We start from the raw sequence: 15,121 nt of genomic DNA, 5'->3' as shown, positions 1-15,121 counted from the left end.
AATAGATTATATGTTAATTTAAAAAAAAAACTTTAAAAAAACTACTTAAAATTTATGTTGAAATAAAAATATTTTGTCAGAGAACCAAAACATGCAAAAAAATACCCCAGGTAAAAAATCTGCAACTGAAAAATAAAATATTTAAAATTAAGAAATCTGTGGGTGGTAATAGCATTATAGACACAGCTGAAGAAATGGTTAGTAAACTGGAAGACAGGTCAGAAGAAAACATTCACAGTGAAGCATGAAGAAACAAAAAGATCTCCATACAAAAGAAAGACTAAGCTATGGAGAATACAGTGAATAGGCTTCACAGGCATGTTAGTTGCAGTTTGAGAAAAAAGGAAAGAGCAAATAGGGCAGTAGTAATAGTAAGAATATTCCAATATTGGAAAAAAATACATGAGTCCAAGAGATTTAAGAAGTACACTAATCCCTTGGGCGCCTGGATGTCTCAGTTGGTTAAGCATCTGTCTTCCTTTGGCTCAGGATCCTAGGGTCCTGGGATCAAGCCCCACATTGGGCTCCCTGCTCAGTGGGGAGTCCGCTTCTCTCTCTCACTCTCCCTCTGTGCTCTCTCTCTCTCTGTCAAATGAATAAAGAAAATCTTTTTTAAAAAGTACAGTAACCCTGTGGAGAAGTGAATAGAGAAATTGCAGAGAAATGCAATTAAACAGCAGAATATCAAAATCCAGAACACTGACAACACTAAATGCTAGAAAGGATGTGGAACAATAAGAACTTGCATTCATTGCTGGTGGGAATGCAAAATGAGAGCCAATTTGGAAGGGTTTGGTAGTTTCTTATAAAACTAAACCTACTCTTACCATATGATCCAGCAATCACACTCGTTGGTGTTTACCCAAAGAAGTTGAAAACATGTCCCCACAAAAATCTCCACATTGGTGTTTATAGCAACTTTATTCATAATTTCCCAAACTTGAATGCAACCAAGATATCCTTCAGTAGGAAAATGGATTAATTAACTGTGGTACATCTAGACAGTGTAACATTATTGTGTGTACTATTGTGTGTACAGTGTAACATGGAAAGAAAAAAAAAGAGGTATGAGGCCATGAAGACATGGAAGATACTTAAATATATATTGCTAAGTAAAAAACCCAATCTGAGAAGACTGTATACTTTAGAATTCCAATCATATGACATTCTGGAAAGGGCAAAACTATGGAGAGAACAAAAATGTCAGGGCTCAGGGGGATGAAGGATGAACAAATGAAACAGAGATTTTTAGGGCAGTGAAAATACTCTGTGTGATACCATAATGATGGATACATGTCATACATGTGTCAAGAAACAGGCATGGGGGTACCTGACCAGGTACCAAAGTTACTTAATGGTTAACCAACGTGACCATTTAGTACTGGGAGAGCTAAATTCTTGCAACAGTGAGGCCATCCTTAAAAATGAATATGCTTTGGGAACACAAGAGCCTTTTTTTTTGGATGTTACTAGTTGAGAGGGAATTCTTAAATAGATGCAGAAATGTGTTCATGAATTTTAAAAAACTTAGTATTATAAATGTCAGCTCTTAACAAAGTGATTGCTAGATTGTTGCAATTCAGTATATCTAATAAATATTCCCAAAATTTATTAGTATGTGTATACATGTGTGTTTGTGTGTGTTATGGAATTTGTAAGTTGTTTCAGAATACATGTGAGAGAGCTAAATAGCAAGTAAAGCCAAGACACGACTGAAGAAGAAAAACAAGGTTGAGAAACTTGTCTTACCCATATAACAGCATTATTTTTTTTTAAACAATAGTGATTTAGATGATTGTCTTTTTGGCTAGCTGGTGGAGCTAATAGTGCAGAACAAACACTATGTTATATCATTTTTTATCATTAGAAGAAGGAGTAGTCATTAAATAGTGCTAGGACAGTAGTGACTTATACAGCTATACAGTATATTAGTTTCTTTTGATGCTATACCATAGTCCCACAAAATTAGTGACTTAAAACCACATAAATTTATTATCTAGCCCCCTGGAGGTCAGAAGTCCAAAGTCAGTTTCAGTGTGCGACATCAGGTAACTTCAAGGCTGTGTTTCTTCTGGGGGCTCTAAGGGATAATGCATTTCTTTATCTTTGACAGCTTTTAGAGGACCCTGCATACTTTGGCTCATGGCTCCTTCCTCAGTCTTCAAAGCCCAGAGCATAGCATCTTTAAATCTTTCTGTAATTCTCACATTCTTTCTGTCTCCCTCTTCCACTTTAAAGGATCCTTGAAATTACCTTGGAGCACCAGGATAATCCATGATTCTCTATCTTAAAGTCAGCAGATTAGAAAATTTAATTACATCTGCAACCTTAATTTCTCTTTTCATGATATATATATATATATATATATATATATATATATATATATGTTCTGGGGATTGGAATGTGGACATCTTTGGTAGACTATTATTCCGCTCACTACACAAAAAAATAAAATTAGAACTCTTACTTTACAATAAACTCAAAAATCAATTCATAGTGGATTAAAATTTAAGTATAAAAAGCAATACTACAGTACTTTTAGAAGACAATATTGAAGAATAGTTTTATGACCTTGAGATAGGGGAAGGAAGCAAATCTTGAAAGATTGAAAATTCAATCACATTAATATATTTTTAAAGATTTTATTTATTTGACGTGGAGCACTTTTTCATGTGTCTGTTGGCCATCTGGATATCCAGCCTCTTCAATAAATGGTGCTGGGAAAATTGGACAGCCACATGCAGAAAAATGAAATTGGACCACTTCCTTACACCACACACGAAAATAGACTCCAAATGGATGAAGGACCTCAATGTGAGAAAGGAATCCATCAAAATCCTTGAAGATTTTATTTATTTGAGAAAGAGAGTGTGCACATAGGAGAGAGCACAGATGAAGGTGGGGCAAGAGACAAAGGGAGAGGGATAAGCAGACTCAATCCCAGGACCCTGGGATCATGACCGGAGCTGAAAGCAGATGCCTAACCAACTGAGCTTCCCAGGCACCCTTCAGTCACGTTAATATTAAGAACTTCTGTTTTCAGATGTCATAGAAAGAGTGGAAAGAAAAGTGACCACTGATAGAAACTATTTGCAAGTACTATAATTAGAAAAAGACTAATAGTTAAAACACATAAATAATTCCTGCAAATTTATGGAAAATTAATTTATGTTAAAGAAAAATAGTGAAAAGACTTGATTAGTTCGTTCATAAAGATGACACCCAATGGGAACATAGGATAAAGTGCTCAATCTTATTTAGTAATCAGGATAATTTAAAATGAAACCACTATAGGATATTCTCTTAATAACCATGTGATATTTTTATTTGCAATAAGAAATATACATTTGGTCTTCATCCCTGTTCCTGGCACAGAACTCCTAAAACCCTTGTAAATTCATAAGTGATAAGGATACTTAGACCATCTTTTGTTCTATGAAATAACTCTGGTCATCATAAAAGAAGCTTGAAGTTTTCAGACTTTCACCTCTTCTCCAGAAAGGGAAGAGGGCCTGGAAATGGAATTAATAATTGACATGCCTATGTGAAGAAACCTCCATAAGAATTCCAGTAGTGTAAGGTATAGAGAGCTCTTAGGTTGGTGAACATGACATCCAGCTACAAGGAAAATGATGCACTCTAATTCCATAGGAACAGAAGTACTTATGTTTGAAACTGTCCCAGATCTTGCTGTATGCATCTCTTTCTCTGGCTGTCCATCTGTATTCTTTGTCATGTGCTTTAGTAAACTGGGAGATGTGAGTGTTTTCTTGGGTTCTGTGAACTGTTCTTGGAAATAACTGAATCCAAGGGGGAGGGGACCCAAAGTTTGTAGCTAGGTTGGACAGACATTGTAAGTAACCTCAGTAACTACTACTTGCAGTTGGCATCTGAAGTGGGAGGCAGTCTAGTAGGACTGAGTCCTTGACCTATGGATCAATGCTATCTCTAGGTAGATAGTGCCAGAATTGATTTGAATTGTAGAATACCCAGCTGGTGTTGTGGAATTGCTTGGAAAACACACATGTCCAGTGTCAGAAGCATTGTAACTGTGCTCTTACAGAAGCAAAGTGTTGAGAGAGTAAAGGAGAAAAACAAATGGATAATTTAGGTATTTCTAATTAAAACCATTAAATAAGCAAAAATTTAGAAGATTGACGTTATCAAATGATAGCAAGAATGTAGAGCAACTAGAATTGCTGGTGAGAGGGAAAAAAGTTTTCAGTCTTTTAGAAAACAAGTTAGCACTACCCAGTAAAGTTAAAAATGCATAGTTGCCTAGTTTTACCTACTAATGTTGAAAATATTGTCTCAGCAGTTCCATGTCTAAGTATATATCCTAGAAACTCTTGTACATGTGCTCCCAGAGACTTCTACAAGAATGATCAATAGCAATATTTATAAGAGCAAAAATCTAGGAACCTAAAGTTCATTAATAAGAAAATGAATAAATTATAATAGAATACTATGCCACAGTGAAAATATATTAAGTACAACTACATGCATCAGTGTAGATGAATCTTGTGAATGTAAAAGTCATAGTAAAACTTCTATAGAATGGTTCCATTTGTATAATTCAAACAAGCACAACTGTATAATTATTTAGGAACATAAATATATGATAAACAGTCAAGAAAAATATAAGAATGATAAACACAAACAAGATTCAGTATTGTAGCTTCTTATGGGAGAGGGGACATTTGAGTAGACAGGGAGATGAGACAGGGAAGACAAGGGGTACAGAGGGATTTCAGTATCCTGGTAATGTTCTACTTTTTAGTTTGGTATTGGGTACAACAGTTCATTTTACTGACATTCTTTGTACTTTTATACATATTTTATAAATACATGTTTGTGTTCAATAACAGTAACATTTTAATTTTTTATTAGGCTATACCCCAAGCTTAGTTGAGCAACAAGTTATACTCATAGTATCTATTATAGTCCCTTCTTTATAGTGATAAGAAAAACTAAGATAAAAGTGATTAAAAGCTTGCCTAAAGTCATACAGCCTGAAAAACTAGGATTAGGACTAAGTTCATAGTCCATAAGTATTTTCACTATCCCATACTTCTTTTTAATTTACATTTTTTGGAATATTTTTAATAAGATTTGAGTTGCATAGATCTTTTTATTAGGATTGTAAACCAAGGTTAACTTGAGTGGAATCTCTGTCCAGCAAATGTACTCAAGTCAACCACATTAACAAAGTGAAGTCTAAAAATCATACGATGATCCCAATAGGTGCAGCAAAAACATTTGACAAAATTGAACATCCATTTTTGATAAAAGCTCTTGACAAAATAGGTATAGAGGAGACGTTCCTCAATGTAATAAAGACCATATATGTATGATAAATTTACAGCTAATAATCATACTCAATAGTAAAAAGCTTAGATCTTTTCCTCTAAGATGAGGAATAAGGCAAAGATGCCCACTTTCAGTACTTTTATTCAGTATTTATTCACTTTTATAGTATTAGAATTCCCAGCCAGAGATGTAAGCAAGAAAAAGAAATGAAAGACAGCCAAATTGGGAAGGAAGAAGTAGAACTGCCACTATTTGCAGATGGCATGATTTTATACAGAGAAAACCCCAAAGATTCCACCAAAAAACTGTAAGAACTAAAAAATGAATTTCAGTACCATGCTGTCTTGATGATCACAGCTTTGTAGTAAAGCTTAAAATCAGGCAATGTGATGCTCCCAGTTTTGTTTTTCAACATTTCCTTAGCGATTTGGGGTCTTTTCTGGTTCCATACAAATTTTAGGACTGTTTGTTTCAGCACTATGAAAAATGCCAGTGGAATTTTGATTGAGATGGCATTGAAAGTATAGACTTTTTAGCAGTATAGACATTTTAGCAATGTTTACCAATCCATGAGCATGGAATGCTTTCTGTCTTTTTGTGTCTCCTTCAATTTCTTTCATCAGTGTTCTATAGTTCCTTGAGTACAGATCCTTTACCTCTTTGGTTAGGTTTATTCCAAGGTATCTTACGGTTCTTAGTGCTATAGTAAATGGAATTGATTCTCTAAATCTATTTTCTATATTTTCATTGTTAGTGTATAAGAAAGCAGCTGATTTCTGTACATTGATTTTGTATCCTGCCACATTACTGATTGCTGTATGAGTTCTAGTAGTTTGGGGGTGGAGTATTTTGGGTTTTCCATATAAAGTAATATCTCATCTATGAAGAGAGAGAGTTTGACTTCTTCTTTGCCAATTTGAATACCTTTTATTTCTTTTTGTTGTCTGTTTGCTATTGCTAGGACTTCTAGTACTATGTTCAACAACAGTGGCGAGAGTGGGCATCCTTGTCATGTTCCTGATCTCAAAGGGAAGGCTGTCAGCTTATCCCCTTTGAGGATGATATTCGCTGTGGGTTTTTCATAGGTCCTGGCACAAACACAGACACGTAGACCAGTGGAACAGAGTAGACAGTCCAGATATGGACCCACAACTCTATGGTCAAATAATCTTTGACAAAGAGTCAAGAGTCTCTTCAATAAATAGTGCTGGGAATATTGGACAGCTATGTATAGAAGAATGAAACTCAACCATTCTTTTACACCATACACAAAGATAAACTCAAAATGGATAAAAGACCTCAATGTGAGACAGGAATCTATCAAAATCCTAGAGGAGAACATAGGCAGTAACCTCTTCAACATTGGGCACAGCAACTTCTTTCAAGACATGGTCTCCAAAGGCAAAGGAAACAAAAGCAAAAATGAACTTTGGGATTTCATCAAGATCAAACGTTTCTGCACAGCAAAGGAAACAGTCAAAAAAACAAAGAGGCAACACATGGAATGGGAGAAGATATTGGCAAATGACACTACAGACAAAGGACTGATATCCAAGATCAGTAAAGTACTCCTCAAACTCAACACTCAAAAGAACAGGTAATCATGTCAAAAAATAGCCAGAAGACATGAACAGACACTTCTCCAAAGACATACAAATGGCCAACAGTCACATCAGGGAGAGTCAAATCAAAACTACATTGAGATACCACCTTATACCAGTTAGAATGGCCAAAATTAACAAGACAGTAAATAACAAGTGTTGGAGACAGACAAAGGACTGATATCCAAGATCAGTAAAGTACTCCTCAAACTCAACACTCAAAAGAACAGGTAATCATGTCAAAAAATAGCCAGAAGACATGAACAGACACTTCTCCAAAGACATACAAATGGCCAACAGTCACATCAGGGAGAGTCAAATCAAAACTACATTGAGATACCACCTTATACCAGTTAGAATGGCCAAAATTAACAAGACAGTAAATAACAAGTGTTGGAGAGGCTGTGAAGAAAGGGGAACCCTCTTATACTGTTGGTGGGAATGCAAGTTGGTGCAGCCATTTTGGAAAACAGTGTGGAGATTCCTTAAGAAATTAAAAATAAAGCTACCCTATGACCCTGCAATTGCACTACTGGGTATTTACCCCAAAGATACAGATGTAATGAAAAGAAAGGCCATCTGTACCCCAATGTTCATAGCAGCAGTGACCACAATCACCAAACTGGAAAGAGCCAAGATGCCCTTCAGCAGACGAATGGATAAAGACAATATGGTCCATATATATAAAATGGAATATTAAGTCTCCATCAGAAAGGATGAATACACAACTTTTGTATCATCATGGAGGGGACTGGAGGAGATTGTGCTAAGTGAAATAAGTCAAGCAGAGAGAGTCAGTTATCATATGGTTTCACTTACTTGTGGAGCATAGGGAATAACATGGAGGACATTAGGAGAAGGAAAGGAAAAAATTGGGGGAAATCGGAGGGGGAGACGGAGCATGAGAGACTGTGGACTCGGAGAAACAAACTAAGGGTTTTGGAAGGGTGATGGATGGAGGGATAGGTGAGCCTGGTTGTGGATATTAAGGAGGGTATGTATTGCATGGAGCACTAGGTGTGGTGCATAAACAATAAATCTTGGAACACTGAAAATTTTAAATTAAAAAAAAAGTATTGAAAAAACTGAATTCAGTAAAGTTGTAGGATAATAAATCATTGTACAAGATATTGTTTTTACACACTAGCAATGAACTATCAGAGAAGGAAATGACCCCATTTGCAATTGCATCAAGATGTATAAAATAATAAACCTGGACAGTCACATGCCAAAGAATGAAATTATACTACCATCTTACACCATACACAAAAACTAACTCAAAAATGGATTTAAAACTTAAATGTAAACCTGAAACCATACAACTCTTAGAAGAAAACATGGGCAATAAACTCCTTGACATCAGTTTTGGCAGTCAATTTTTGGATCTGATGCCAAAAAACAGAGGCAAGAAAAGCAAAAGCAAGTGGAACTATATAAAACTAAAAAGCTTCTGCACAGCAAAGAAAATGATCAACAAAATGAAAAGGCAACCTGCTGAACATTTGCAAGTCATATATCTAAGTAAGAGGTTAATATCTAAAATATATAAAAACTCATAGAGCCCAATAGCAAAAATACAAACAATCCAATTAAAACATGGGCAAAGGACACAGTTTTTCAAAGAAGACCTACAGATGGCCAACAGACATGTGAAAGAATATTCAACCTCACTAATCATTAGGGAAATGCAAGTCAGAACCACTGAGATACCACCTCACACCTGTTAGAATGAGTGCTACCAAAAAGACAGGAAATAACAAGTGTTGGTGAGGATGTGGAAAAAGGGGAACCCTGTGCACTGGTGGGAATATAATTTGGTGCAGCCACTATGGAAAACAGTATGGAGGTTCCTCAAAAAATTAAAAGCAGAGCTACCATGTGATCCAACGATTTTACTTCTGGGTATTTATTTGAAGAAAATGAAAACATTCATTCAAAAAGACACCTGCATCCTTATGTTTATTGCAGCATGATTTACAATAGCCAAGATATGAAAACAACCTAAGTGTCCACTGATGGATGAATGGATAAAGAAACACATACACAAATGGAATACTACTCAGTCATAAAAAAGAATGGAATCTTCCATTTCTAACAAAGTGGATGGACCTTGAGGGCATCATCATACTCAGTGAAATTAGTCAGGTGGAGAAAATAAATACCATATGATTTTACTTATATGTGGAATCTAAAAAAGGCAAAACAAATCAAAACAACACAAAACAAAATAAAACAACAACAACAAAAAAAACAAGCTAGTAGATACACAGAACGCACTGGTGGTTGCCAGAGAAGAGGCAGGTAGGAAGTGGTCAGAGTAGGTAAAGAGGGTCAAAAGGTACAAACCTTCAATTATAAAATAAGTAAGTCATGGGGATATAACATACAGCATGGTGACTGTTGTTTATTAATAATACAACTATTATTGCTTACCGGAAGTTGCTAAGAGAGCGAATGTTAAAAGTTCTCATCACCAGAAAAAAAAATGTTTTTCTTACTATGTATGGTGCATATTAACTAGACTTGTGATCATTTCACAGTGTATACAAAAATCGAGTCATTACCTTGTATACCTGAAACTAATATGTTATATGTCAAGTATACCTCAATTTTTTAAAAAGTATGAATGCTAGAAACAGAAAATAAGATTACCTAATTACTTCTTTCTCATTTTGCTTAATTTATTTTCTTGTTAACTAAAATAATGTGCAAGTAACACATAGTTTTAGAATATCTGAAACATTATTCTAAAAGTTTAAGTGTAATTGTTTATAGCCTAAGATGAGAAGTAAACTTTTTCATGGACTTAAATAATACCATTTTACTCTATTAATTTTAATTGTGATTGAGCATTTAACATTTATGTTCAAACTCAATAATTTATAGAAACTCTTGATTTTATAATCAGTCCTTATCTGGAAACTTTCTAAGAGGAATAAAGTATGAAAGAAGGAATTTCATGGTGTAAAAATCTCTTCAAACACTTAGAGAGCAGGGGAAATATATACACTTTACTCAGTTATTCTCTTTCATAATGAGTATGGTATATAGCTGTATAATAAATATTATAATTTTTGATACCATTATATATTACATAATTTCATTTTGATTTTTCTATAATCAAATATAAAAGTTATAAGCCAGATTATAATAACTGGCTCACAAAATTAAAACTAGTTACTTAATCTATAATGTGTGGCCAAATTGAAGTTAGGAAGTCTGTCTTTTAAATTTAAGAGTGGTTTGAAGACCATTTTCAGCAAAATTTTATGTTTTGGATCTCAAGTCTTTCAGTATCTATTAGCATAAAAAGGCACAAAATAATTTATTTTATAAGTATTTTGTAGTGATGGAGAAACTGTTTTCTGTCCTGCACGTGCTTGTTTTCATTTATTTAGTATATATCTACTTCACATGTTCCTAAAATTTCCTACACTAATGTTGCCTCTTTGGAAAGTGCTACATGTAAACCATGTTCTTGCAATTGTATTTTTGGAAAAGCGTGTGGGTGGTGTTGGATTCACTTGAGTAGAATTTTAATTAGATCTACTGCATTCACTTTTATTAAACGAAAGAATACTAATTCCTTTTTAGCATGCTGACCGTGCTTTATTCTGACAGAGGGCCCTCTTTAAATTTGTTCTTCAAGTCCCATCATTTATCTTTCAGAAACAGTCATGTCACTTTTCTAACTTCAAAATGTTTGATAATTCTTCTTTATATTCAAACAATAAAATATCCTTATTATGGCATTCAAGGCCATTTCTGCTTTGTCAGTAAGATCCTTTGCAGCCTAACCCATCACCCCATTTTTCTTCCCTCTGCACCCAAAGCAGCTACCCATGCACACTGTCCTGGCACACTGGATTATTCATCATTTCCCACGCAGTTAGCTTTAAATCTGCTGTATTTCCTTGGAGTTCCTCTATCTACATGGAATATCCTCCCCATTTCTGCCACCCTTTCCTTCCACAGCTTCTGGCAGGTAAAATCTAGGCGCTCTTTAAAACCCAGTTTAGAAGACATCTCTGTGATATCTTTCTTTTCTCCTTCTCACCCTCTTCTCCCATAGGACTTAATCAGTGTCATAGTGTCAAAGTCATAGGACTTAGCAGTTCTGATCGAACCTGATAGTACAATTAGTCATTTGTTTCTACTCCTCTACCACCTAGTAAGTTCCTCAGTGGCCAGTTTTTAGTTTTATTAAATGAAAAACGACTATCATAGTGCTTAAGAGCATAGATTCTGAAAATCCTTTTGGGACCCCATATTTCCCTTCAACAATCTTTTATCTGTTCTTTTCTTTACTGAAAAACTCCTTGAAAATGCTGCCTGTTCCCAACAGGTGGTGGGTAATGGGGAGGGCACGTTTTGCATGGAGCACTGGGTGTTGTGCAAAAAGAATGAATACTGTTACGCTGAAAAAATAAATAAAATGAGAAAAAAAAAAAAAAAAAGAAAAAAAGAAAATGCTGCCAATTTCTTTCCCTTTTTCTCTTGAATTCCAATCAGATTTTACTTCCATCACCCATCAAACAACCCTTTCAGGGGCACTAATGACCCATGTTTCTAAATCCCATTGTCAGTTCTCAAACATCTTATTTGGCCCTCATCAGTTTTTTACATAATTTAACACTCAAGTGATGGTCCTTTTTCTCTCATATTGTAAGCAAAGTCCTTCAAAGTCCTTTTTTCCCTTCTCTCTCTTTCTCTCTCTCTCTTTTCTTTTTTTGCTTTATTTTTTTGATTCCTCTTCTTTAAAAGCTCTAATTGTTAGAGTGCTTTTTTTAAAGTTTTGTTTGTTTTTTTTTTAATCTGTAGTTACTACCTAGGTGATTTCATCATGGCTCATGGCTTTAAATACCATCTATATGCTGATGAATCCCGAACTACAGTCCAGTTACTAACAGTCTTACTCTTCCCATTGCTCAGGCTAGAAATCGTGGAGGCAGTGTTGACGTCTTTCTCACACTGCCTAGATACAGTCCTTCAACTATTTTTATAGTCTCTACCATCAAAATATATCTAAAATTGTCTTACTTCTAACCATCCTCAAGGTCACCACCCTGATTTAAACCTCTCCTCTAGATTATTGTAATAACTTCCTAAATGGTCTTACTGCTTCTGTTTTCACTACCTATAGTAGGGAAGATATACATACCTATTATATGGTATCTGTTACACATAAGATACATAAGTATGTGTAGGAACTGAAAATTACACAAAAACTTATAAGAGATATAATTTCTGTTTCCTGGAACTTATACCTATTCAAACAACTATTATTTTTTTTTAAACCCTCAAATTAGGGCACCCTAATCAAGGCAAAAAACTTAAGAAATGGCTTACTGTTAGCACAACACTTGTACAGTACTACAAAATGCACTGTCACTAACAAAGACATAACAAAAATATAGGTTTTTTTTTAATCAAACAATTATTATTTAAAAGCAATGATGAAATAACAAATGAAGAAGGATTCAGGCTATAGAAACTAGAAAAGATTATTGCTAGTCATGTTACCAAAGAGAATACATAATTTGAACTTGTTTGTATAGGTGACTCTAGCTGAACTGAAGAAGAGAGTGAAGAACCTTATAATCTATTAGGAAGTGAGTAAATAAACAAATTCACCAACACATAACTGTGGTGAATAATCTGAAACATTGAGTAGAGAAAACTGAATTCTGGATTATAACAGGAAAGTGTGGGAATAGCCAGAAAATATTGGGCCCTGATCACTTAACTAAGGAGTTTCAAATTTACCCCAAGAAATGGCAAAGATATTGAAAGTTTTTTGAGCAAGGAAGTAGTAAATAAAAATGTTCCTCTAAGAAAATATGACAGTGCAGGCAGAAATGAAGAGGACAGACTTCAGGCTTAAATAGTAAGTAGCTATAATATTTAGGATTTGTGGTAATCTTTATTGGAATTGAGGTGGCCATCTAGAAATGGAGCTAAGAGAATATATTTGAGGTATATTTCAAAAGAAGAATTGATAGACCTTCATGTCTAATTAGAGGGATTAATATTTATACTGCCAAGAGTGATAAGTGAAACTCTTAATCTCAGGAAACAAACTGAGGGTTGCTTTAGTAGAGAGGGGTGGGAGGGATGGGGTGTCTGGGTGATGGACATTGGGGAGCGTATGTGAGTGCTGTGAATTGTGTAAGACTGATGAATCACAGACCTGTACCCCTGAAACAAATAATACATTATATGTTAACAAAGAAAAGTAGTAAGTGAGGTTTTATTCATTGTTTTTGATAACTTGAAAGTGGTGAATTTTTTATTCTTTTAATTTTTTCTATATTCTACCTCAGTTGCAACCAAAATTGTGTGATGTGATAGTCTAGCATTTCATTATTTAAATTTAAAACCATCTGATGATATTTTGTTTAAACTGTGGTGAAAATCTGCAGGGCATAAATGAGATCAAGTCAGACTCAACTCAGCATATGGTGCTTTAATGGCTGGCACTGAAAGAGTTCTCTTTGCATAGCTGTTGAATTATCGCCACCATTAACAGGTGTTGCAGTGAAATATGCACTCTAATGTTGCCAGTAAAATTAAATGTGTTTTGTAGCATAATGGAAACTTTTGAAAGACCTATAGTTCTCTTTAAAAATTAAGCTTTGTAATATTGTAAGTTTACAAGTTCTTTCTCATAGTATTGTCTTCAGATATTGTTTTCCACTGCTGCATGTTGAAGGAATTCTCAGAAGCAGATCTTAAACACTTTATAATATATAATTTTAAAATGTTTACAAAAATATTACTCCATTTTTGTCAAATCTCAAGCTTGTGCCATATACACAGGAAGTTTTTAAAAATATTTCATGATTGAATTTAAAATCATCTATAACTTAAATTGGGAAAAAGTGATTCACTTTTATTTTGCAGTGATCGGCACGTTGGTAAAATTTATTCCAAATCCTCTTCCTTTCCGGACTATGTCAGAAAGTCTCTAAAGAAGCTTGGATTAGATGAGTCCAAGGTCAGTATATGATTGTTGTTTTCATAAAAAACAAAGCAGGAGAACTTCTAGGAGTAATGAATTGAGATGATACAAAATAATTTACCTTCTACTTTTCTCCCATTTGTGAAAAACGTCTAATTATATTGAGATCATACATCTCTAGAGAGACTCCTCCTTAGGTTTATTCAGATACCATGTACCAGTTCTCAAACCAAAACAGCTAAAAAACAAGTAACAGAACAAATGGAAATTATAAGTACAGAGGAGCAATAAAACAATAAACTGCATTTATTTAAAGATTATATATGTATGTATGTATATGTACATACATATGTATAACTAATTTAAAAATCTTGTAAAAAATATGTATAACTAATTAAAAAATCTTAAATTCAAAAGCCTTTTTGAGTGGGAGAATCCTGGAAGGTGGTGACATCATAATGGGGGGCCCAAGCTAATCATTGAGAACATAATGTTGAAGATAAAATGGTAAGCTGGTTGGCCAGTAGTAATAAATATTCTAACCCTGAGAAAAAAAATAAACTTTCAATTCAGAGTTATTTACCAAAGTATTAAGTTGAACTTGGACCACTCTGGTATTTTGGGTTTTTGTGTTTGTTGGTCTAGGTTTTTTGTTTGTTTGTGGGGAAGGGGCAGAGAAAGAGGGAGAGAGAATCTTAAGCAGGTCATGCCCAGAGTGGAGCCAGATACAGGGATCCATCTCACAACCCTGAGATTATGACCTGAACTGAAATCAAGATTTGGACACTTAACCGACTGAGCCACCCAAGTGCCCCACTATGTATTTTGAATTTATTATAAACTGAAATAAAGAGTAAAATAGGTGGTTAAAGGAATGAGATGGATTTCTTGAAGAAGTAACACAGGTATGATTACATTGAATCGCTGAAGGGTATTATTTATTGTACCAGTTTTCACTTACTTCCCAGTTGCTTTATTATTTAAAGAATTAGACTGTTATTAATCAGATTCCTCCTCTATAAAATGGCTATTCAAAAGCGTTTCGAACTCATATGATGTGAGATTAAATGGGGTAATATATATAAAATACCAAGCACAATGTTTTTACATAGTAAATGCAAGCAAGATAGTATTAGTTTGTTTCATTTTTATATATAGTTTTTATTATATTATAATATATAATAACAATAAATAATATCCTAATATAATATAATGACATATATTATATTAGGATATTATTTATTAATGT

The 15,121-nt window shown here is 34.3% G+C and overlaps 1 protein-coding gene across 12 annotated transcripts in view; it reads left to right on the top strand.

Annotated features, from left to right (window-relative positions):
* The window catches only part of METTL25 (methyltransferase like 25), a 159,239-nt gene that overhangs the window by 91,629 nt on the left and 52,489 nt on the right, over positions 1-15,121 (top strand). For all 12 annotated transcript variants that reach the window (XR_006819589.1, XR_006819592.1, XR_006819591.1 and 9 more), the window contains exon 9: positions 13,815-13,908. Coding sequence is in view for 1 of the 12 variants with exons in the window: in XM_046011187.1 (XP_045867143.1) it covers positions 13,815-13,908 (94 nt within the window). In the remaining 11 variants the exon portion in view is untranslated. The remainder of the gene's footprint in view (positions 1-13,814; positions 13,909-15,121) is intronic.

The sequence above is a fragment of the Meles meles genome, chromosome 7, assembly GCF_922984935.1.
Source record: "Meles meles chromosome 7, mMelMel3.1 paternal haplotype, whole genome shotgun sequence".
In the NCBI taxonomy this organism is placed as follows: domain Eukaryota; kingdom Metazoa; phylum Chordata; class Mammalia; order Carnivora; family Mustelidae; genus Meles; species Meles meles.
Note: the sequence above shows the minus strand (reverse complement) of the source record. Positions and strands in the feature narration are given on the sequence as shown.